The 25,219-nt window shown below is 48.3% G+C and overlaps 1 protein-coding gene across 1 annotated transcript; it reads right to left on the reverse strand.

Moving 5' to 3' along the window:
• Positions 1–14,336: 14,336 nt before the first annotated feature.
• On the reverse strand, positions 14,337–19,446 carry LOC127344188 (uncharacterized). Its single transcript, XM_051370411.1, has 6 exons — positions 19,055–19,446; positions 18,838–18,969; positions 18,487–18,721; positions 18,157–18,379; positions 17,689–17,804; positions 14,337–14,854 (listed from the first exon to the last, which is right to left on the reverse strand). Exons 1-5 carry the CDS (start codon positions 19,415–19,417, stop codon positions 17,696–17,698), a joined length of 1,062 nt encoding a protein of 353 aa, XP_051226371.1. The 5' UTR covers positions 19,418–19,446; the 3' UTR covers positions 14,337–14,854; positions 17,689–17,695.
• Between the last annotated feature and the right edge of the window lie 5,773 nt (positions 19,447–25,219).

Here is a 25,219-nt window from a genome sequence, read left to right on the forward strand (position 1 = left end):
CGCCATCCACCCTCCCTCTAGGTACCATTTTTGTTCCTTCAAAGTGGAGTGCAATAAATTTTGTGGTGCATATATATGAGCATGTTCTTGCACGCCTCGTGAGCGGCATCGGCATTGTGGACATGGTAAAACCTTGGGCACTTAAAATATGCAAATGTAGATTGTACATGTGTAAGTTCCCCAAGCTTTCAACTATTTCGAGGAGCAATATGGCATCAAACCCTTCACGTTGTACCATTGTTGGATCGATATTTAGGAATGTCCAAAGTGGGAACTATCCTATGTTGCATACAAAAAGGTCGGGCCTCAAGCACGGGTGTTGGGGGGATGTATCATTGATCTTGAGAGAGCGTGGTCGGAGCATGGGTGGCCCAAGCAATGGTGGTCGTGCATCTCAACCAAGGGGCCACAAGGACACCAAGGAAGATGTAGTGTGATGCTTCCACACTTGCATTGAGTGAGACATTAAAGGGGTGAGGAGGCAAATGCGGAGAGAGATGAGAAGCGACGCCGGGAGAAAGAGGCTACATGTGTTAGCTTCATTGACCTCCAAAAGAGAATCTCTTGAAGTTGAAGAGAGCAAGACATAGTCACTAGGCATTGAGGCCGAGACCAAATTGCTCGTCGAGGAGAACATGATCATTGCTCGCCGACATGAGCATCATGGACTCGGAAAACCGTGCTTGGTTTGAGAAGAAGCAAATAATCATCCGCCAAAGCGAAACACGATCTCTCATATCTATCTTGCTTTGTGTATTCTATATGAAACTTGCATCCTTTTGCGCTTTGATTTGAAATGGTGGCGTGTGAACTATGCGATTTCCCCTAATTAGTGGTAATTTATTAGCTATTAATTTTATTTATTTTTATGCTAGTTTCATTCATATGTTGGCTAATTTGGTGAAATGGAAACGAAAAGTATGCAAACGGCCAATGCAGGGTCTAGCCGTTCGGTTTGCGCAGTTGGATGAAAGGTAAGACACGACTTCATTCATGTTAGTGAACTGATTTAACCGCATCAAAACAAACATATTTTGTGTCCGAAATAGGTCGGATCGGCTGGAGATGTCCTTGTTCTAGGTTTACGTTGCCGCCGACTCAACATGTCAAAGTGTTTTTTTGCATGACAAGTTGAAGGCTTAGCGAGGAGGTGCTGGCCCCTGCGTGGTTGCGCGCGGCTTTAAATGGCGGGCAAGGAATGGGGCCTCGGCTGGCCCTGGCCGTGCCTGATGATAGTAGGTGGGTGCCATGGCCATGGCTGGAGTGCTGGACCTGGAGCTGGAGCTGGCCGGAACATGCAGCATTGTCATGTTTGACGTTGGCTTGCCCCATAAACGCAGGGCCACCCGGACGTGTCTCCCGGTTCCTGGGTTGCCCCATATGCGCCTGCCCAGTTAATGCTACTGTACTGCCGCTCGTACAGAATTCATATCCACCTCGTGTTCTCGGAGCTGTCTGGTTGGTCGCGGGGTCTGCTTAACTCAACTGGAGAAACATTTACCGGCATTCGTCTCGCCTTGCCTTCCCCATTGTGGTGCTGAACTGAGGGCATCTCCAACCACGCGACCCAAACGGACGCGCTGGGCCGTCCGTTTTGGGCCGTTTGGATCGCCGCGCGGACACGCGGACAGCGGCCCGCGTCCGCGTGTCCGTTTGGGTCGCACGCGGCGACCCAAAGAGACGCCACGTGGTTCGTCTTCCTTGCGCGGCGCTGCGCCATGGCAGGCCTCGACGGGACAGCCATGGTGGGCGGTGGAACGCGCGGGAAAGTTCCCGCGCGCGCGAAAACGCCGTTGGCGCGCGCGAGCGCCCAAGTTTCCCGCCAGGCCGCCGGCTATAAAAGACGGCGGCGGTCTCACACAGACCGCAACACCATCCTCTCCCCTCCACCTTTCTCCGGCGCCATGCCGCGCACCCTGCAGGCCACATGGGCTAAGCTCTCTCTCGCCGCCCGGGCCAGGTTCCCGCGGACGGAGGAGGAGGAGCGAGAGGACTCGCGGTGGGTCGCCGACGACGAGGCGCTCCGCGTCGCTGCCGAGGTAGCGGCAAAGAAGGCCGGTGACGCGGAGATGGTGGAGGCGGCCGCGGAGGGCTGGCACGAGACCGCGGACGGCTGGTACGAGGCCGCGGAGGAGGGGCGGCCGCCGCGGAGGAGCCCGTCGACGAGGAGGACCTCGCGCCGGCGAACATCAACGCCGCCATCGAGGAGCGTCTCGCCGACCTCACGCGCGTGACGAAGGAGCACGAGGGCATCGGCGGCCGGCCACCGCCGCCAGGCGACCTCCTCGGCCGAAAGAACGAGGCGCTCGCTATGCGAGCAGCCCGTCACCTCATCCAGATGCCGCCGTCGCCCGAGCGGCGCGCCCGGGAGGATGCCGAGTCGGCGCAGCCGCGGCCGGCAAGAGCGCATGCGCCGGCGGCAGGAGAACCACGAGGCCTGTGCCCCCGCCGCGTCCGCTCGGGAGGCGCGCACCGCCGTGGAACGCGCCGCTCCGGCAGAGGTGGAGCTATGCGGGAAGCGGATGATTCCGCCGCAGGAGGCGGAGCGCGAGCGCGCCCGAGGTGCGTGGACGGAAAGGAGGAGGATGATGGCCTCCGCCCAAGCTGCCGCCGCCCGCGCCGCCGCCGACGCGCCACCCGGCCGTGGCCGGAGGTGGAATCCTCACGCGTACAGGCCGCCCGCGTCGAGTGAAATCCACGGCCCCGACGGCGAGCCGGCGAGGAGTCGCCGGCGAGCCCGCCGGCCCCGTACGTATTTAGGATAGAAGTAGTAGCTACAAAAAAATGTAATGAGTTCTTTTTAATGAAAAATATTGTTTATGCCTATGACACGCGGGCCAGGGGCGGACAAGGGGCGGACGCGAGCGACCAGCCTTTCGCGTCCGCGGCCACACAAACCCGGCCAAGATTTGGGCCGGGTTTGCGTCGATCCGGACGCCGCGGGCATCCGTTTTAGGGATGGATCCGCGCGCTGGGCCGGGTTTTTGTCCGACTGGACTCTTCCGGACGCGTGGGCGCGGGATGGGTCGCCCGGTTGGAGATGCCCCGAGGACATGCTTGCTTGCTTGCTGTCAGAGCCATGGGCTTCCTTGATTGCCGGAGCGAGACGGCCGTGAACCCGGAGTACTAGAAATTGAATGGCGAATGTGGTGGAGGAGCCCACACCGGCCCTGCTGGGCCGGCTCGCCGGCCGATCGACGAGAGGTGTTCACCTCTGGTTCAGCACTTGAGCTAGCTCCAAATTTCAGTCGGTCGCGTCGGCGAGGCTCGCTGAATTTATCGCCGTGCATCTTGGTCGGGGTCCCCGCCGTCGGCCGGGCACGCCCGTTGTGTGCAATCAATTTGGGAGAGAACGAGGCGGTTGCTGGTTGCACGCGGAGATCCATGGCCATGGCCATGGGTGATGGGTGGATGGATCAAGGCGGAAGGGGAAGTGCGGGAAGGAAGCAGGTGCTGCATCATGTGCGCGGGTGCACTTGGACCAGTCCGGATCCGGACTGGGCTTCGTCCGGTGGGTGCCCGGGACCAAACAAACGGGGCCATCGATCACACCGTCGTACAAAGCACACAGTACCGTGCGCCGTTGCTGCAAGCCGAGTTTTACCAGAAGGCTGGTGACGAGAAGGAGCCCGAGTTTTCCGACGAAGCGTGGTGGGGGTAATCATGTGGTCACCCTCCTTTCCGACCGGGAGACGACGGCGTCGCCTTCCTCCGGTTCGGCGCCGGCTGCGACCTGCAAGTTGCAACGCCGTCTTCAGATGGGCGACTGATGATCGGAGTCAATCGGCGCCGCAAATCACGCGCGGGCGGGCGCGGCGGGTGTAGGGAAGGAAACGGCCGGAGGAGCAGTAGAGTCCCGCATGGCGGCATACATCCATGTGCTGTGCGACCACAGCTCAGTTCGGTGCAGTGAACTCCATCGGATTCCTTCCATCGGGACCAGGCAGGCACACGGAAGGCATAGTTCAGGTTTAACCTTCCAAAATTTATCTCCGTCGAGCAACTGGATACATGGAGAGCGGCCGAGTTACTGGTATGTACGTAGCTCAGGGGCAGGCCAGAGAACACGGCACATGCTGAGGAGCGTACCGGCTTTCCAATTATCAGTGGGCCGACCACGTTTCACCACCCGTATCTGCCGCGTGCCGTCAGAATCCAGAGAGCTAGGTGCTACTCCCAACTACCCGACCGTGATTAGAATACCTGTAAAGTACGCTGTAAAAACAAGAACGTACCACTACTACCACTCCTACAAGTCAGTGGAGATTGAAGGTGAAAAAGAAAAAGAATAAGAGAAAGGAGAAAACTAAAGCGCACGATCATCCTTTCGGGAGCCTGAAACAAATCCAGTCTTAAAGTATCTCCAACAGAGGCTCCAAAATAGCGCTGCGCTAAAATAACCGTCAATATGCAGCGCCGGATGCAATTTTCGTCCTCCAGCAGACGCTGTAAAATAGACCGCGCTGTAAATATTTTAGTGCGCGCGGTACTTTACGCTATCGAAAGCGGTATATCTGGCGCCCCGGCTAGCGCGCGCTGTAAGCTGAAACCGCGATCCTTCCCATCGCGCGTAAAAAAAACCGCTCTGAAATGTCTCTCGCGTGACGAGGAGCTCCGCCGGCCGTCGCGCTGCGAGCTCCGTCGGCCGCCGCGCTGCGAGCTCCGCCGGCCAGCTGCGAGGCTGCGAGCTGCGCCGACCGCCCGCGGCGAGCTCGCCGTCGGCTGCGAGGTCGCGAGCCCGCCGGCCATCGCGCTGCGAGCTCCGCCGGCCCGCTGCAAGGCTGCCAGCTTCGCCGGCCGTCGCGCTGCGAGGCTAAACTCGATTTCAATTGCACGGACTCGATTTCAATTGCTGTAGCTAGCTAAACTCGATTTCGGCCGCGCCCGGACTCCATTGCTGCGGCCGCGCACGCATGGACTGATCTCTGTGCGCACGCACGGACGGGATTCGATTGCTAGCTTGCTAGTTAGATCAATTTCACCATCATTCCAGCAGGGCTCGCGATGGTGACGACCGTCCCTGCGCCACCATTCCTGACCTCGATCGAGGAGCTTTTTCCGGCGGTGACGGCGGCACCTGCCCCTCGGGTGCTCGTCTCTCCCGCCTCTTCCCAGCCAACTAGCTCACCTCCAGGCCCCCATGGCGGGCACATCATCGATCCAGGATGGTGGAAGGGCTGGATCACCCCACAACGCTGGGCGGAGCCAGGGATCCTCGGAACTCCAGCAATCTCGCCAATGGCGGGAGCCCATCCGCGGGGGCAAATGTTGGGCCGGAGCAGCCCATCTGGTGGTTCTGCCATGGCGGACCAGGATCTCCACACGTGTCCCCCTCCTGGTTCTACACCGACCGATTCCCATGGCGGTCGCCGACAGGTAGGGCCAGGTAACCCTAACACGACCCCTACTCCTCCTAGCGGCGCCGCCTCCTGGTCAATCCTCGACTCCATTTTCGACCACTTCTGGTCCGAGACTAGGGTTCCATCTCCTAGACCAATCCCCACTGCTGCTTCCTTCGGTTGGTGGCGTGGCAAAGTCGCCGGTGATCCTCGCTCGTTCGCTCAAGTGGCGGCTTCCCCCTCGCGGCCGATGGGTGATGGTGGCGGCAGATACGGAGCAGGGAGGGGGAATCGCGGCCAGCCTCCTGTGAATCGAGGTCGCGGGCGTCATGTCTGGCAGCGCGAGGAGGCTGCTCAAACCTCCTCCAACAACCTCCGCGGTTTCGGCTCACAACAATCCAATGATCGCTGGGAAGCTGCTACGCGTGGTTCGGATCAGCGACGCCAGGAAGCGAATTCCCATGCTTCTGGTGGTGTGGCGGGTGCTGGTCATGGGGGTGCGGCCAATCTCCCTATGGCAGTTGTTGATCCTCCTTGTCTCAATTGCAACCTTGCAGGGCACTATACTGCTCGCTGTCCCACAATCCGCTGCGAGCGATGCAAGCGCCTGGGCCACATTTCTCAGATTTGCCAAGTGATCCTTCCTTGGGAATGTATTTCTTCGATGTGCGGCTTTCAGTCTCCTGGTCGTGGTTTCTTCTTCATGCCTGACAAAAGTACTGCTAAGCAAAACAAAGAAAGGGCTAGTAGTGTGGTGATCACTGTGATTGAGGGAAGTGCTACTCATAGGGAAATTGAGCACGAATTTAACATTGCTTTTGGTGAAAGTTGGAGATGCACTGCAAGAACTATTGGTCCCAGTCAATACATCATGAGATTCCCCACGCCGAGGGAGGTGGAGAGAGCTGTATACTATGGTTCGTCGATGCGCCTTAAGACTGTTGAAGCTACTGTGCGACTCTCTGCCTGGACAGCGTCTGTGGGTGCTAAGGCTGTTCTTCAAAAGGCCTGGGTGAAAATTAGCAATATCCCTTTGGACAAAAGAATTGAAGAAACTGCCTTCTATGCTGGTTCCCTGGTTGGTGTCTCCCTGGACTTGGACGCTGCTACTCTCCATAAGCCTGAATATGTGAGGGTTTTGATTGGCTGTCGGGATGTGGAGCTGATCCCTGATTCTGCTGAAGGTTGCCTTGGAGACAATTTCTACGACTTCTTCTATGAGATTGACAAGATCATTGTTGGTGGTCCTCCTAAGAACAGCACTACAATCACAGTTGGCGCAAGCTCTGGTGCTCCGTCCCCTAAGAGAGCTAGATTTGAGCAGAGGCGCACGGATACTGAAGAATCCTCGGAAATTCAAGGTGGAGGCAGTCAAACCGACTCTGTAAGGCATGGGAGAACTTGTGATACCATTTCTGAGAATTTAGTGGCGACAACTGAAGACACCTGTACTGAGGATCAAGATTCTGAGGAAGAAAGTGTTGAAGATCGTGAGCTTCTGATTGAAACAATGACAAAGGAACATGAGGCTGCTATGATGGCTGGTGCTCCAAGTCCTCCGAACAGTTGGCTGGTGCCCTGTCCTATTCTACAGAATGAGCGTGTCTCCTCTCCCACTATCTCAGTGTCATCTCTGTTACCATCTTTTAATCAAAGACTTCCTGCTGATGCTTGGCCTCCCCTGCCATCTATCACTGAAGTATCTGATGGTGAAAACTCTCCCCTGATTGGTTCTGCTTATATGGTTCAGTCGCCTGAAACTCCCCCTGAAGAAAATAGTGATGCTGACTTCACTGTCCCAGATGTTGTTTTCACGAGGTTCAGCGCTAGGATCCAGCCTCATGCCAATGAGAATATCATGGAAAAGGTCTCCAATGTCGCCAAGAAAAGGAACCTGGAAGGTAATGATGCTCCTTCTAATCCCTCCTGTAATAACTCTTTTTCCGCTCTTTCAAATAATGAACTGATGCTTAGAGCTTGTAAGATGGGGGTTAGAATTCCTGATAACGATTTTGCGGCGTTCGATATTCTTAGAGATTTAGAAACTGCTAGAAATGACCTTTCTAGTAAAAATGATAATGTTAAGACCCCTGCTTCTACTCTTTTCATTGAGGACAATACCGGGGAAGCTACTCCTCTTTCCTTGGATTGGGTTGAGACCTCGGATAATGAGGAACCTTTTACTGTTGTGGAGAGTAGAAAACGCAAATCTGCTAGGAAAAAATCTGTGGTGGCTATTCGAGGCCTAATACCAGAAGTCAAAAAAAGAACTCTTGTTCACCTGATAACAAATCTGCTCATGCTCCTGGCAGGGTTATCAGGAACAGAGTCAAACCTTCTCGTTCCAAATGAAAGGGGCTTTTTGGAACAGTAGGAGTGTGGGGAAAAAAGGGATAGTTGCTTGTATTAAGGATTTGATGCATGATTACTCTCTAGATTTCATTGGCATTCAGGAAACAATGAAAAAAGAATATAAGATGAGTTTTTTTCAACACCTTGGACCCTATGAATAATTACTTTTGGAAATGGATCCCTTCTAGAGGAAAATCTGGTGGCATCCTATGTGGAATTAAAAATGACTCCCTAGATGTGAGTGCGTTCAAATCTGGAAAATACATGCTTCAGTTTGTTCTCTGGGATAAAAATAAGAAATGTAACTGGGCCCTAATAGTTGTTTATGGGGCGGCTCATGAGGAAAATAAAACTGAATTTTTAACTGAACTTGCCTCCTTTTGTCATGGTTTGTTTATGCCCTTTATTGTGGGAGGTGATTTCAACATTCTGAGACATAGTGGGGAGAAGAATACCAATTTTATCAACTCTCATTCCTCTGACTTGTTCAACTCGATGATCCATACCTTGGGGCTCAGAGAGATTTTCATGCATGGCGGTAAATATACCTGGTCCAATAAACATGCTACACCTACCCTTGAAAAGCTTGATAGAGTTCTCATGTCTCCTGATTGGGAGGATTTATTCCCCTTAGTTTCTGTAAGAAAGTTGGTTAGAGATTTGTCGGATCATAATGCCTTACTGCTAGACTCTGGATCTTTGCCCAATAATGCTACTAAGTCGAGAGACTTTAGGTTTGACATTTCCTGGTTCAAAAATGAGGAGTTCCTTCCCTCTGTCGCTGATATTTGGAATAAGCCTGTCTATAACACTGATCCGATCGATGTTTTCAACATTAAGTTGAAACGTTTTAAAAAGTTTTTTAAGGGTTGGGGTTCGAATCTCTACGGTCATACTAGAAAAAGGAAAATGGAAATTAAAGAAGAGCTTGCTTTTATTGAAACCTTAGAAGAAGCCAATGAGTTGCCTCCTGACCTGAGTGTTAGGAAAACTGAGATTTCAGTGGAGCTTATGAAAATATACGCCGAAGAAGAGTTACTTTGGTACCAGAAGGCTCATGAAAAATGGCTCCTAGAAGGTGATTTGAACACCATCTATTTCCATCGTGTAGCGAATGGTCGTAAAAGGAAGAATACTATGTTCTCTTTAAATGACAATGGGGTCAATATTGAAGGGACCGATACGCTCATTGAACATGCCACTTCCTATTATAAAAATTTGTTTGGCCCAGCCCCTGGCAACTTTTTCCCTATCGATCATGATGCTTGGGGTCCTCATGAGAAACTAGATGACAGGGATAATGATGTGCTTAGTAAACCTTTTACCATGGAAGAAATCAAAGAAGCTCTTTTTTTGATGAAGAAAACAAAGCCCCTGGCCCTGATAACATTCCTATAGAATTTTACCAGCACTGTTGGGAGATTGTTAAAGACGATATTATGCAGTTATTCCATGCTTTCCATGCTGGAAACCTTGACGTGCAGAGACTCAACTATGGCATTATCACCTTGCTTCCAAAAATTTCCGATGCTAATAAAATCAGCCAATACAGACCCATTTGTCTCCTGCGGTGCATTTACAAGCTCCTGACTAAAGTTTTGACAATTAGAGTTGAGCCTTTCCTTGACAAGATTATTAGTATCAACCAAAATGCTTTTATGAAAAGAAGAAACATTGTGGATGGCATTATGTCTCTTCATGAAATAATGCATCACACACATGTTAAGAATCATATCGGTATCATTTTCAAGCTTGACTTCGAAAAAGCTTTTGATAAAGTTAATTGGAATTTCCTCCTAAGCTGCCAACGGGCCATGGGGTTTGGTGATTTTTGGTGCAGTAAGATTGAACAAATTCTTAACAATGGCACTGTTTCGGTTAAAATAAATAACGTGATGGGTCCCTATTTCCAAAGTGCAAAAGGCGTGCGACAGGGAGACCCCCTTTCTCCTTTTCTTTTCAACTCAGTTGTCCAATGCTTGACCAAGATGGTCGTTGAGGCTCAGTCTAATGGCTTGGTAGTCGGGCTCGCCCCTGATCTGATTGAAAATGGTGTGGCCATTATGCAATACGCGGATGATACTGTCCTCTGTATCTCGCATGACTTTGAGAAGGCGCTGAACCTAAAGCTTCTCCTGTACCTTTTCGAGCTCATGTCTGGGTTAAAAATTAACTTTCAAAAAAGTGAATTTTTCCTCATTGGTGGTGACAATGAGATTGCGAATGAATATTCGTCTATGTTTGGTTGCCAGGTTGGCACCTTGCCTATGAAGTACTTGGGTATGCCTATCTCCTTTAGATGCCTAAAGAATTCGGACCTTCAGTTTATTGATGAAAAATTTGTGAAAAAACTAGATGCCTGGAAAGGTGGTGCTTCCTCTTCGGGTGGGAGACTTACCCTTGTTGATTCTTGCTTGTCCAATCTTCCTTCTTATATCATGGTTATGTTTTTGTTAAACAAAACCTTCATTGAACGGTTGGATAAACATAGACGCCGTTTCTTTTGGCATGGTAAGAAGCATAAAAGAGGATACCATATGGTGAAATGGTGTAGAGTTTGTAGATCTAAAGGCAAAGGTGGTCTAGGTGTTAAGGACTTGAGAAAACAAAATATCAGCCTCCTTTGTAAGTGGTGGTGGAAGCTCGAGACTGAGAATGGCCTATGGCAAGATATTGTTAAAGCTAAATACTTGAGAACCAAAACAGTAGCTACTGTTGTAACTAGATTCAACGACTCCCCTTGCTGGAAAGCACTCCTTAAAGTTAAAGATACATATTTTGCTGGTAGGAAAGTCATTTTGGGGAATGGAGACATTACTAGACTTTGGAAAGATCCTTTACTGGATAACCGACCCTATTGCGAACAGTTCCCTGCTTTATATGACCCCTGTCAACTCCAAGATTGCTCTATTAAAACCTTTATTGATGCAAACTTTGTTATCCCTTTCCGCAGACAACTTCGTGGGGAGTTGCTTGCTCAATGGAATTCCATTATTGAATATATTGGTATGCTATCGTTATCAAATGAAAATGATAAGATTTCCTGGTCCCTTAATAAAAACTCCATGTTCTCTACCAAATCAGTCTACAAGATGCTTGAAAAAAATCTTGCTGGCTCTAGTAATAGTTGGATTTGGAAAGCAAAATTGCCTCTGAAAAATAAAATTTTCATGTGGCAACTCTGTCAAGATGCTATCCTGACCAGGGAGAACATGAGGAAGAGGAATTGGACAGGATCTCCCTTATGTTCCTTTTGTAACCAGGTTGAAACGTGTGACCACCTTTTTTTCACTTGCAGTACCTCGAAAGTTGTTTGGGGTGTCCTTGGTACTACAATAGGTGCCCATTCTGTGCCCAATAATTTCTGGCAGGCTATTGTTTGGTTACACTCATATATTCCTCACATGGAGAAGTTTTATGTGACCCTTGTTGCTTCTATCTGTTGGGCTATCTGGAACATTAGAAACAAAGTTACTTTTGAGAATCATATTTTAAGATCACCTAGTGAGATTTCCTTTTTCTCTATTTCTTTGCTGTTGTACTGGGCAGGTCTTCAAGAGGGCAGCGACAAAAGTTGTCTGGCTGATGGCGCCGCGAAGCTGATGCGTACTGCTTCTTCCGTCTTCGCTAGCCGAACTACTGCTGCTGGTCCAAGCTCCATGCTGATGATTACAGGGACATGATGTGCTGAAGACTAGACTGCTCAACCTCTTCTCACCTTCCAAGCAAAAGAAGCGTAGCTATGTTCCTTTTTGTGTTTGATCCCCTGGCTTGCTGGTAGTTCTTCCTGGAATCTGTGTAAACCTGTGATATTATACTCTAGATGGTGGTATCAGGTTTTCGCCCCATAGTAGGCATTCGATGGCGAATGTCTACAGTGGGTTTCCTGATACTGCCCCGACTCGCTTCCTTTCTCCTACCCCCTTTCTTCTTTTTAGTTGTAATTCTCAGAACCTTATATTTCCGTTAATGCAATGGAAAGGGGTGGAAGCCCGGTTGGAAAAAAAAAAGTTAGATCAATTTCTAGCTAGGTGGATAATCCATATTAATTTAGTTGATTTTTTTGATTTATTTGTGGGTGTTTGATCTTGTTTGTTGTATGTATGTTGAAGAAACTTGTTTGTGGAGCTCTATTTTACAGCCTCTGCTGAAGGGCGCGTTTTTGCCTTCTTAGTTGCGCTGTAAAATAGAGCCTCCGGTGAAGCTCGTGTCGACGGCGCGCGCTGTATCCGGATTGAGCGCGCTGCAAACAACTTTTACAGCGCCTAATTTTAGAGCCTCTGTTGGAGATGCTCTTAGCTGGGAATCGCAGCTAGCTGAACTAGTGTCCGTCCAGTGGGACTCATGAGGCGCATTTGATAGTCTGGTCTGGACTTGGCTCGTATCGGGTCAGATATTTTCGATCCGTTTGGTTATCTAGTCTCGCTTGTGTTGTTACAGGAACCGGTTTTCAAAGTACTCACGGGCCAGGCTTTGGAGGAACCTCCGATTCGGCCATTTCTAGCGAGCTACCCCCGTTCTCCAGAACTCGAGAACGCCACGTTCCCTTAGAGCCACCGCGGGAGATGGCGCTAGCTCGCGCGAGACGCGAAATCTTGGCGGGATGAATTCGGTCACCGCGCTTAAAATTTCGCCACCGGATATAGGGGTGGTTTGGCTGTGTGCATCTATTTGATGCAGAGGCCGGGGTGATACCCATTTCGAAAAAAGTATATAGGGGTGGCTCTCTCACCGCCAAATCCAATTCCCCCATTTTCCCATATTTCGAGCTCATCCACCCTTCCCGATCTAGCAAACCGACTCTTTCTCACCCTCACGACCAGCGAGGCTTGCGGCAGCGACGGTGGCTGTGGCGGCGGCTACTGGCCGCGGATGGTTGTTTTCTTCATGTGCGTCGATGACTTTGGTTGTGGTAAGCTTCTGCAAATCCTAGCCTTAGATCTAGATTTTTTGGGTACACAGGGGGTCTGAACGAATCCATTGTAGGACATTCCTTCGTCGCCGGTCGAGGTTGTCCAGGTTTCATCTGACTCTATCATGGGGACGGTGGTCGCCGTTGCATCTGACTCTTCCACTGGGACGTTGGTGATGCCTGCATCTTCGCTAGGGTCCCTGCTTCCACGACCTCGGTGCGCGTGTGGCTCCTCTGACTGTAAGGCCGCTCTTACTTTTCTAGCTCTTCATTGATGTGGTAGTGCTTAAGGATGTGGATGTGGTAGTTTATTGATCTGGTAGTGTTTGTCATGTAGGTGATCATATCATTGGGCTCCCCTGATCTTTCTGCTCCTACTGTCAATGTTGAGCAATGTATGATTTCAAGCAAACCAGCCATGGTTTGAAAACCTGAGCTTTCAAAGTTTCTGCTCAATCGGTTGGTTCAGCTCGTCGTAGCGGTGTCTATTTCAACATGGGGTTCAAAGAGCAGCAGATGAAGAAGGTAGTTGCCGATATTTTTGCATTCGCTGGCATACATGTGACCACTCTTCAGCTCTACAACCACATCAGAAACTGGAGGACCAAGTGGAGCGTCATACTGAAGATGAAAACCGATCGCATTCTAGACTAGAGCGAAGATGGTTGCTGCTTCTATGCTGCTGATGAAGATACGGTGGACGAGTTCATTCAGGTAGTAAGCCTCATTGAGGTCCTTCATAGAGCTGTATGTGAATATCGTCTGCACTAACAATTGTTCCGTGTGGATTGCAGCACTACCCGAGGCATCATTAGTACGTCGGGACCCCGATCACGAACTATGCTCAGATGAAGACGATCTTCACGCACCCGTTTGTCTGCAGGGCGCAACTGTTTCAACCTAACTTGCTGGTCAGGGCTACCGACTTCATTGCAGACAACGAAAAAGAGTACACCGAATACCGTAAGTTGCAGCCACCGGAAAGGAGGAGTTGGCTTACGACCTGGCTTCGCAAGTAGTTTCCTGCTTAGTGATTCTGCATCCTTGGTCATGATCTGCTGATTTTGGGAGGTGGTCTCGTATCCCTCCATTAGCTAGGACTTGCTACAACCTGATCCCCGGTCTGTTACATTGAATTTATTCGAGGTGGTATATACTAACCCCTCGTGTGATGAACCTGTGATGCATCACGAAGTATAGTTGCTTCGCTCATGATGCATCGCCCCCTAAGTAGTTGTTGTGTATTACCAGCAGCTTTTGATGCACTGAATCTGCTGAATGTCTTGTTATTCAGTTAGCACTACTGGGTAACCTCACCACTCTAAACGAAGAGGTTACCACAACTCGCTCCTATCTGCAACCAAACAAGGTATAGACTGCACGAGCATGGAAGAAAGTAGTATGTGTAAGCACCCAAACAATGGGGCCTGGGTTCCCTCTCTGGTGCAGAAAAGTCCTACCAAACGAACCGCATTTTATGGCCATGGCCCCCGTTCGTGACGCTCACGTCAGCCCATCTCACTGGCACAGTCAGCCACTGAAGGCTACTAAACGCGCCTATGTAGAACGGAGTAGGATCTGATCTGAGGCTGTTCCTATGGCTGGAGTGCTCGACCTTGGATTCCATTCGATTGCAACGGTCGCGCTGCTGCTTTTTTGGAGCCTTGCACGACCAAGTCCCCAAGATTTCAGGTACAGGCCATGCCTCTCGATCTCGAGGCAACAAGATGCTCTTTCCAAATCATTATATAACTTCCAGTACCCCATCCTTCTGGGCCCGTCATCAAACTTTACTTTGATGAACTGAATTGTTAACGAAAGAAAAAAAAGCTACAAACAGAGCATAGTTATGCACACCAGAATCATTCTTATCTAGCCAGGTCAATCAGCCATCCATTTTACAAAGCCTTGCTATCACCGGGCAAGCGTTCCTTGAATCGAGACCAGCACAGGTTATTCAATTAGCAGCGAGTAGTAGCATCCGAGGATCCATCAGAGTATCAGGCTATTAGATCTGTCGCCACGGCGTGCTCTGCAGACTGCAGATGGCTCTCTTCCTAAATCTTTCTTTTTTTCAGAAGATCTTCCTGAATCTTTGTTGGTTCCTCCGAGATATGTCACTAGCATGACAAAAGCACCGAGATAGTAGCATGTAGGTGAGACGATGATGACTCGCTCTGACTATGCACGTACCAGTAAAACTGCTCCTGGACTGGACCACGTCTCTGCATTCTGTATCCAGCATCATCGCCTGCGTGTTCAACCGTATAGGAAAGAAGAGTAGGTCGGTTAGATACTACATCTGTTCGATTCCAGTTCTGAAACTAGAATCGCCATTAACACGCACTGAGTAATGCTACTGTGTCTGACATCTTCAGAGCATGAGTATCTAGGAAACCGGCAAACATTTGCATATACGGATACTGCAATGAAGACCCTTCTGTTAAATTATAGACAGCACCTGGCGGATGCCAGAACAAGTACTGTAATATAGAATCCCCAGGCCAAGAATTTCATACTTAATTGACCAAACACAATGTATAACACAATGTATACTACTTTTAGTTTACCCCAGGAGATCAACTACACATGAAAAAGAGACCTCCCAGCCACGTCAAGCAAAAGGATCCGTGTGGTTATACCAGTAAATCTCAGTATACTACAAATAATGACCAGTGACAAAAATTCTCTGACCAAGCAACATTGTTGTCTAAATGCTAGAGATTAGGTGTCATCTGTTAGCCTAAATATAATCTTGTCATGGTGTGACCTGCATACGTAGGTTGAGTGCAGGCTGTAGTGTGAATAGCACACATAGGTTGTGTGCTTGCTGTGTGTGAGAACAGGGCACATGAGTTGTGTGCAGCAATCTCCAAGTTGGCTTTGACTAGCAGTCCCCAAGTTGGATTTGACCAGCCATCTCCAAGATTGGTTTTGCTTAGTAGAAGCCAACTAGACATTAGTTGTCTAGGTCGGTTACTGTAGCACCGACCTAAAGCCTCTATATAAGGAGAGGCACCCCATATGGAGAAAAAAGTTGTAAGCCAAGATGTAGCATATGTTGCTATATAATAGTGGAAGAGCATTTGTTGCTCAAGCAAGTTTCTCCCCTGTTCTCCTTGCTCATGTGTGTGTCCACTAAGAATGAGCTGAGAGATTGAGAGAAGGCTGCACCCAACATTTAGTATGGGTAGGAGCTAACGACCTAAAGCCTCTATATAAGGAGAGGCACCCCATATGGAGAAAAAAGTTGTAAGCCAAGATGTAGCATATGTTGCTATATAATAGTGGAAGAGCATTTGTTGCTCAAGCAAGTTTCTCCCCTGTTCTCCTTGCTCATGTGTGTGTCCACTAAGAATGAGCTGAGAGATTGAGAGAAGGCTGCACCCAACATTTAGTATGGGTAGGAGCTAACAATTGGTATCAGAGCCTCATGGTTCGGGGCCATGGCGAGCGGTGAGTCCGTGGCGAGCCCGGCGGATGTGGAGGCGGCGCGCTGTGACGTCGTGCGCACGGCGGCATGGAGGCGTTGCACAGCAGTATGGAGGCTGCGGCGGCCGTGGCGCAGTGGCCTCATACCAGCACTAGAGCACCAAGTTGGAAAGCCGCGACACCACCACCTCTCCAGCAGCAGCGTGCGTCCGCGACCCCTCCTCCGGCAAACGAGCGACGGCGATCGCCAAGTCGAGGACGGAGCAGGGTGCGACACGGCGGGGGCGAGGTCGTGGTACAGCGGGAGGTGATCCGCGAGATGACTAACGGCGGAGGCGGCGGTACGAGCCTCGTCTTCCCAATGCTCAAGCGCGGAGACTACACCAACTGGGCCATGGTGATGGAGGTGAACCTGCAGGCGGCATCGCTCTAGGGCGCGATCGAGGACGCCGCAGTCTCTCAGCGAGAGGACAAGCAGGCCTTGGCGGCACTGCTCCGCGTCTAGGTTGTACGTGGCCATTTCGGGTGTTCCGGGGTGGAGGCTTGAGAGGCAACGACGATGGTGGTGACCAAGGTTTGGTTGCGGCAAGGTCATGTTAGTCGGCTCCGTTCCGGCGTGTCTGAATGTCTTCGTGGTGGTCTCCTCTTGCTGCGAAGTCGAAGCTGCCCTAGGGCGGTGTACGATGACCTTCGAGGGGCGGTCCGGTGAAGGCCTTTTTCGGCACTTGTCTTGCGCATCCCCTCTCCGAGGCTCGTCTTCAGAATCGGAGCTGCCGGTCTCTCCTCGAAGAGCCATCTGTTTGGCATAGGCCGACTTGAGCTTCTTAGCTTTTGTGGGTAGCCAGGGTGGCTAGGTGTGCCCATGGCGGGTGTGCCCAGCTTGTATGTATCCGGTCCACGTCGTGCGTCTGAGCGCGTTGGTGATCTGTTGAAGGCCTGCGGCGTTGTGCGTGTTGGAGCGCGTTGTGCGTGCGGCCGGTATGTGCGGATCAAGCAGCCAAGTGCGCGTCTCAAGATGAAGTGGCAGGAAGAAGTTGCGGCGTTGGTCGCCGTTGAACAAGGAGATCCTGGAGACGAGGAAGAAGATGACAAGATTAGGGGGGTGATTGTTAGCCTAAATATAATCTTGTCATGGTGTGACCTGCATACGTAGGTTGAGTGCAGGCTGTAGTGTGAATAGCACACATAGGTTGTGTGCTTGCTGTGTGTGAGAACAGGGCACATGAGTTGTGTGCAGCAATCTCCAAGTTGGCTTTGACTAGCAGTCCCCAAGTTGGATTTGACCAGCCATCTCCAAGATTGGTTTTGCTTAGTAGAAGCCAACTAGACATTAGTTGTCTAGGTCGGTTACTGTAGCACCGACCTAAAGCCTCTATATAAGGAGAGGCACCCCATATGGAGAAAAAAGTTGTAAGCCAAGATGTAGCATATGTTGCTATATAATAGTGGAAGAGCATTTGTTGCTCAAGCAAGTTTCTCCCCTGTTCTCCTTGCTCATGTGTGTGTCCACTAAGAATGAGCTGAGAGATTGAGAGAAGGCTGCACCCAACATTTAGTATGGGTAGGAGCTAACATCATCTAACTATTGAAATCCTGCCTGATACGTAGAGCTTATGAGGAAAAAAAAATTGGTAGTACTATATTTTGCTGTACCTGCTATTTAGCATTTTCCTTCATTGAATTTAAGGATGAAATTAGATAATACGCTGGTGTCATTGCAAGTGTCCCTCGTGGATAACCATCTCTCGTCAAGCTGAACATTTACATCCCTGCGCACAGAGAGAGAATATGTCAAATTTTCGCACGCCATAAAAAAATCAGTTCAACATTACTATAAAACCATACCTGCAGCCATGCTTCTGGTATGCTAATACTACGTATATTTATACACTCTTGTGTAATAATAAAAATATAAAATACAACTAAGTTCTGTAGCTTATTCTGATATGCTATATTGACACACTATTGCGTGATAATGAAGTACAATGTAGGTTCCATATTTTAATAGTGCGCTAAGCTACCTACATTGAGTCCAAAGTGCAGAGATCATGTATATACTTCCATGGCATGGATAAGAGCAGATGGAAGTTTAGCGCGCTTAGTATATCTGTGAATTTATACCTCCTCAAGCTAAGAACTTCATAGTTTTTCCGCAAGTAATCTGCATGCTTGACGAGAACATCCTGGGCGTACTCCTTGCCAACAGTTCTAATCGCAGCTGTCTTAAGCAAGTTTTCTAATGAACCGTGTTTGTTCAGTAGTTTCACTGCAGTCTTGCGACCAAAACCAGGAGCCAGATGCTGGATTCCAGGAACACCATCTGCCTCATCACCCATGAAGCACCCTAAGCAGCATTACTTCCAATTCATCAGTTCAAAATAAATAACCAGACTGCAAATAATGATTAAAGTAGGGAATGGTTGCAGATTAACATAAAATGTATACACTCACTGAGGCTTAAATCTACAGTTGGATCGCATTTGTACTGTGCAACATAATGCCTCAGCGTATAAAAGGACCATCGGCCAATCTCAGGAATGGGCATGACTAGCTGAACATCTTCAGATATCAGCTGCTTGAAGTCCTTATCTGGTGAGCCAATGACAGCTCTATAACCTTCCTGCAGAACTTGGTGTGTTAAGGTAGCCACTACATCATCTGCCTCATATCCATCGACTTGCACGATCTGACTTTGCCGTTCACAAAACAAATTAGCGTCAGAATTATATAACACACAGACATTGTGGACTGCACAATTTAATACAGCCGTGCTTGCCATCTCTGCTTCGGTCACTGACTCACCGGAACATTGCACTCGCGGAGCACGTCTACCACGCGCGAATCGGCACCGGTGCCTACGCCGCGAGTCCGGTGGGCTTTGTAGGACGGCATCAGCCGCCTCCGGTACTCGTTCCCGCCTGCCCCATCGAAAACCTAGCACAATGAGACATAAATTGAGAAACTACTGAAAGGAAATGCAAAGATTACTCCAGTACAAGGTCTGGGAGGGTGTCCTCACGGCGACAACGGGGTCACGGAGGCTGACGTGCGAGAAGAAGAGCGCGAGCCATCGCGCGAAGGCGCCGAGGCTGCGCTGGGAGCCTCGGAAGCAGATGGGGTTGACGTCGAGGAAGAAGACGCGGTCCTTGGAGGGCCTCGCCGGGGCGTCGCCTCTGCCCGCCATGTGCTTGCGGGAATGCCTCGCGGACGGTGGAGGCCGTGGGCTGGAGACCGCCGAGGTGGACGGAGAGGATGCCGTCGAAGGAGGTGCGCGGAGTCGTACGGGGCGATACCTAAGAGGAGTAGCGGCTGGGGTGGCGGTGGCCGGAGCTAGCGGCGCCGCGGTGACCCCGCCCACGGCGGGCAGCAGCGGCAGTGGCATGGCGCTGCTGGGTTTGGTGGGAAGAAGCGTGTGGGAAGTTGTGGATGTGGATAAGGGGCCGAAAGAAAGAGAGATTGTTGCTCCAGTTCCATAAAGCCCATTAAGAGATGGGCTACAGAGTCTGCCTCGCAATTTCAGATGTGATGGGCTCGAGGGTTCTGAAATTTTGGGAGAAAGAATTCAATGCTCGCATAGGTCAGGAAAAATATTTCCTTCTTTTAAGTATATCAGGAAAACGAAAAGATCTTGTACTGGCGACAGCGAAGTTTTTCCTGAAAATGTGCTCTGATGCATGTTATTGCTTTTTCAAGAGATTCGAAACATAAAAACCTTCCTGCTGAAGCAACCTAGTGGCCTTCGATATGTGGAGCTTTTTCTCTTTCACCTTTTGAGCTGGTGCAACGAAATTCCAATCACATAATATTGACACGTACATGGTGCTCTTTTTTTGGGATTAATTAGTACGGTTTTGCTATGTCTCAGTCAACTGAGATTTTTTTAAGTCTAAGTCACTTACAAAAATGTGCTTTGGGTTGCACTTTTCTGTTAAAAAAAATGCAATTGCACTTTTCTGATAGAAATGTGCAACTGAACCGAGTTGCACTTTTCTTTGAACTGTAGTTGCACTTTTCTAAATTGACTGAGACTTAAGAAAATCTCAGTCAACTAAAACATAGGCACACCCTAATTAGTAACGCGGGGATGGCAACCATAATTTAGTCCGTTAATTGTTTGAGAAGAAAGTGAATCTCCGCTACGAAACACTCTGGACCAATTCGCCACCATGTCTTGCTCTCTAATCTACCGATTCGCGAGTGCTACATCATATTATTTATAGTAAAACATTCGCCAATTGTCTTCAGGTGGTGAGAACGACCGGGAGAATGGAAGATCGGCGATGACTCGTGAGCTTTGAGAGCAACGAATATCTCCATTTCTTTTTAGGAAATCCGACGAATATAATATCTCAATCCGCCGGCCAATGGCAATATGTTACTTTTCTTGGTTCCCTCGTCCGATAGACTTCTCTTTAGCATTTGGAGTATAAAATGTTTGTAAGCTTGACGAGTTCATTCCTACGAAATAACCATAACCTTGCCATCAAAATAACATGCACTACGAGCCTGCAACTCGGTCTCTGGAGACCCTGAACTTTACATACGTCAAGACACATGGCACACAATGTTATTTTTTTGTGAAAGTGCACATGAGTTCTCATACCCATTTGGCCCCCAAAAAAATTGACATGCTTAATCACTTCTTAGCCTTCTTTCCTCTGCACTCTATTCACACACGAGTTTCATGAGTGACTTGTCACGTATGTCAGTGTGTATTCACTTAGAACGGTAGCAACGTCTCTCGGCGCTCTCAGCTTCTCCTACAAGAAACAAGGAAAATTTCAGTGCAAACTCTTATCTTCCTAAACCTGATGAACATCGCAACTGATAATGTGCTTAGGAGCAACGTTTGCTCCCCATCGGTGAGACGACTTGACATTCCAAATCTTAAAATACCCGAACACCACCCTTAGTTGAGGAGGGCCTAACAAGATAAGTCGTGTGCGGAGCTCAACATCCAACTTTCAAAGGAAATCAAAAGCGAGGTGGACCTATGGCAGAAGGCGATACTTTTCGAGGTGAGCATTTCAGACGCATGCTATATGTGTTGATGATGGGGGGGGGGGGGGGGGGGACAGGGCGAGTAGCCGTGTTCGGTTGGCGGTGTGGAGTGCTTTGCTATTGCGAGAGCGATAGTCTACCCATGAGATTTGCAAGACTATAAACATTGTGTTGGCCGTTTGGCTAACTTCCTTTGAGAAGGCGGTGGTGTTTTGGCTCCATGAATAGTATACCTGGCCATGTGCCGGGCCAGGCTAGGCCGAGAAAAGCCCGACACTAAAAAAATCAGGTCCAAGCCCGGTTCGGCCCGGCCAAATACCCATGAAGCCCGTTGGGCCGCATACCGGGCCATAGTGTTAAGTGCATTTTCGGGCTACCCAGGCCTAGCCCGGCCCGGTTGTCGGGGCAACGTTTTTCAGTCCTAGGCTCGGGTTTTTCGGGCCGGGCTGCCCATGGCCAGACATGGTGAATAGTCATGTTGGAGTATCGAAAATTGTGCTTTTTTTTACATGGGACATAAAAAATGTTACTTTTTCCCCCAAATTTATGTACACTTGTCATCTCTTTTTCCGAAAAAATTTGTCGAGATGTATAAGCAACTGTTTTCTAAATTTTTTTTTTTTTTTAACAACGAGTTCATATGCACGGACAAGCCAAATTATGTTTCCTAGAAAATGATAGTCTTTTCAGGACCAAGGTGATGTGGCATACATGAGCCATGCATACTTTATGTTAGGGACGTACTAGGACTACAATTTACAAGTGAGCATGCGTATGGCAGATCCCACAGCGTCATCAAGATTATAGATCTCACGTCACATGGCAGCCGGTTAGTAAGCACAGTAGCTGACAGGCAGGCATTAATCTATGACACGCTAGTTTGGTCGTGTGTCGTCTACCTGGAAGAATGTTCCATACTTCCATGGCTTTTGCAGCCTGGACTCGTGCCGCCGCGAAGAGTCAGGCGTTCGCCGACACCGCGATTCCGCGGTGCACGCGCGTTTGTGCTGTGGCGGTGGCGCGCGTGGACCCACCCCGTCCTCCGGTGTGCCTTCTCCACCGCCGTCGTATCGTACGTGTTAGAGATATATTTCGTGTACGTATAAACGATAGTCTAGGATAGAGATAGGACTCTCGTGTCTTGCTTTGCACTCCAAAATAATCCATGTACGCATATATATACTTGCCCATGAGGCTCAATAATATATCCATCATATTCCGCATATCTCTCTCCCTCTCTATTATTCTACAGCACGCGCCGAGACAGCGTGCACGTCTAGGTGGAAAGCGCCAGCTGCTTGGCTAGGCATTGCGCTAGCTCGACGCGCTTATGCAGGCCCAGCAGCGGGTCCTCTGAGATATGTCTCCATATGAACTGGGGACGTACCTTCTGTTCTAGTATTAAACTGATTTCCGTTCCAAGGCATGATTAGTTGGTCACCTTTATTTTGTCCTCTGAATAATACGTATTCATGTAGTTATGTAGACTAGCAGCCTACGCGTGCCATGTACATCCGTTTTTTTCTGTTTGAAACGATGGCAAAAGGTTTTGCCATTGTCATTGGTGAAGAAAATTTGTTACAGTCAATCGGCAGTGTACTTTTCTTTAAAGCTTGAACTAGCGCAATTTGAAACTAGGTAATCAAATTATATATGCACTACTACGCCCTAATACATACAATTTCGCGGTTCCAAGTTCTAGTCACCATTGCAATTTGAAAATTCTCATGGATTTACATTACTTACCTATCGAGTAGTCCTAGAGCTTCATGAGTTGTTTCACGATGTTCTTCATAAAATACATTAAGGGACCATAGCTCTAGGTTTTCCCACAGGCCACAAATATCCAAAAAACAACCCTTTCCTTGCAATTTCATTAAAGAAACCAAAACTAGATTCATAGTATCATTTTGTTGTTCATGTAGTGACGAAAAAACTTTATAATCCAACCCATACAATGCTCCTTTAACAATGTTTGATGCAAAACTTAATTTAGATAAAAAAAATTCATCCCCGGTAATATAATTTTTGTGAATCAAGAGCTTATATTTCTTGATCAACACAAGCAATGCATGTCATGTTGGATACATGGGTTATAAATTGCTGGTACCCCCATGAACCAGGCACACTCCTGCAACAATCTTGAGGCTTTTTAGCAGCTAAGTGAGCAACTGAATTTGACCCACGTTTTACAAAGCCAAAATAAAAATAAGTAGAAAAACACATTTAGCTACTCAGTCACATTTAGAATTGGCAAGATCACCACCATGTTATTCTTTTGGTATTCCCTGAGTTCAATCGAACCATCACAATCATTTTCCAATGGATGTTTTTCAACATTTAAAATTTGTCAATGGGCATACCATCTCTTAAGGGAAAAGATTCCATTGTCAAAGCATTTTCCATTAAATCCTACCACTTCAGTCATGCAACAAGAAATTATGTCTCTCCACTGCAATTAATAGTCATTTGCTCCCACATGAGTACTATTATCAAAGGTTGCATTAGAGTTGAGGGGACGAATGCATTCCTCTAGTGATTGTTGATACTTTGGAGATTTTATCAGCATCGTCAAGTCCCCACCAGTGCAACGAGCCCATTTGAATGCTACTAAAAGCTCCAACAATCAATCAACAAGGAGACGATTGCTTTTTGCTATCGAGATCAACTATATTATGCAGGTAATAGCTCCAACATCCAAGGTTGGGAACAAGGTATTGTAAATGAGGTCTCTCGCCCATGTGATAGGACAAATCTTAGGAAACTAATATGAAACAAGTCCTTGAAGGAGGTTCAGAATATCCACACAAACGAACAATGAATAAGAGCATGCAATACCGTATCAATAGCTAGTAGACCCCAATCAAGACAAGTGTTCTACAACAACAATGTGGAGGCTTGTTTATAAGTTACAAAGCTAAACGAAAATAAGTGAAAACACTTAGCTATTCAATTTCATTAAAGATTAGAACGATCGCTGCCTTATTCTTCTTTTGTGGCTTAGAGTGTTCATTCAAACCCTCCAATCAGTTTTTAGGTGGACATTTTCAACATCCAATAGTTAGAAAGGAAGTGAACGATCTTTGCAACCGATGGCTTAGGATGTCAAAGCTTTCTCTATTAAATCAGAACACTTCAGTCTTGCAGCAAGAAACTCTCTCCTTGCATTGCGAATAGTAGATCTGGTTCTCCAGTATGATCATTAGCATCAACAACTAGATCAGATTCAATATTGACAACATTTGTTGTTGGCGTAGACCAAATCATGCATCTATCGGGTGATTGTTGACACTTCAGAGACTTTATCAACATCATCAAATCAGTAGCAATGTGAGAGCACATTTGAAAGCATTTGAAAGCTCCAATAGTAACACCATGGCAATGACCATTTCTTGCATGACATCCACCTCAAACACATTTTGTAGGAAATACCTCCAAAATCCGAGGTTGGGCAAAAGGAATTGTCAACATGTCATTAGCCCACAAGACATGATGGAGGTTAGGAAACTTGATATTAAACAAGTCCTTGAATGAGGTCCAAGATGTCCCATCAAAGAATCATTATTGAATAAGACCATGACACATAGTTCTTCAATAGCCAATAATCAAGAAGAATCTTGTTAAGCCTATGTATGTTACTATAACCTTTTCAGACTAGATTTACCTCACTAGATGATGGCAAGCAAAATTATGGTTGTTGAGGGTTCTTATGGCTAAGGAAAGTGATTTCTATGAGGATATGAAAGTGTGCACCCCATATGTTCTCACCCCAAGCCTAGACATTATCATTTACATCAGGGAGGATCAAGTTAACCTCTAACTCGTGAATTTCAAGTGATACTGATAGAATGCAGGAATTCATAAACTCAGGAGTGTTAGGGATCCATCTATCTTGCCAAATATTTGTTGAGGTCCCACCTCCAACGCATATGTGATGCCACATTTGAGACTTTCTTTCTTGGCCTTCTTTGTTTTCAAAATTATCACTTTAAGCGAGGCCACCTGTCGAAGATTATTGCTTTTATGGGTGGCGAGGCTTAGTTGGGACTATTTAGGCCCATCCTAGCTCAAAGATTTTTTTCATAACTACATGTGTCAAACCACTTTACCCCATTTACAACACAACAAAAATAGATTAACCGGCTTAACTATCGTTCAAATATTTTGGCTCCTTTTGCAAGCA

Source organism: Lolium perenne, chromosome 3 (genome assembly GCF_019359855.2).
Source record: "Lolium perenne isolate Kyuss_39 chromosome 3, Kyuss_2.0, whole genome shotgun sequence".
Classification (NCBI taxonomy): domain Eukaryota; kingdom Viridiplantae; phylum Streptophyta; class Magnoliopsida; order Poales; family Poaceae; genus Lolium; species Lolium perenne.

Coding starts and splice junctions, on each gene's coding strand:
- LOC127344188 (XM_051370411.1), bottom strand. CDS start 19,417: ATGCCACTGCCGCTGCTGCCCGCCGTGGGCGGGGTCACCGCGGCGCCG. Junction 18,970..19,054: donor TCCGTGACCCCGTTGTCGCC/GTGAGGACACCC, acceptor TCATTGTGCTAG/GTTTTCGATGGGGCAGGCGG. Junction 17,805..18,156: donor GAAGTTCTTAGCTTGAGGAG/GTATAAATTCAC, acceptor CTCTGTGCGCAG/GGATGTAAATGTTCAGCTTG.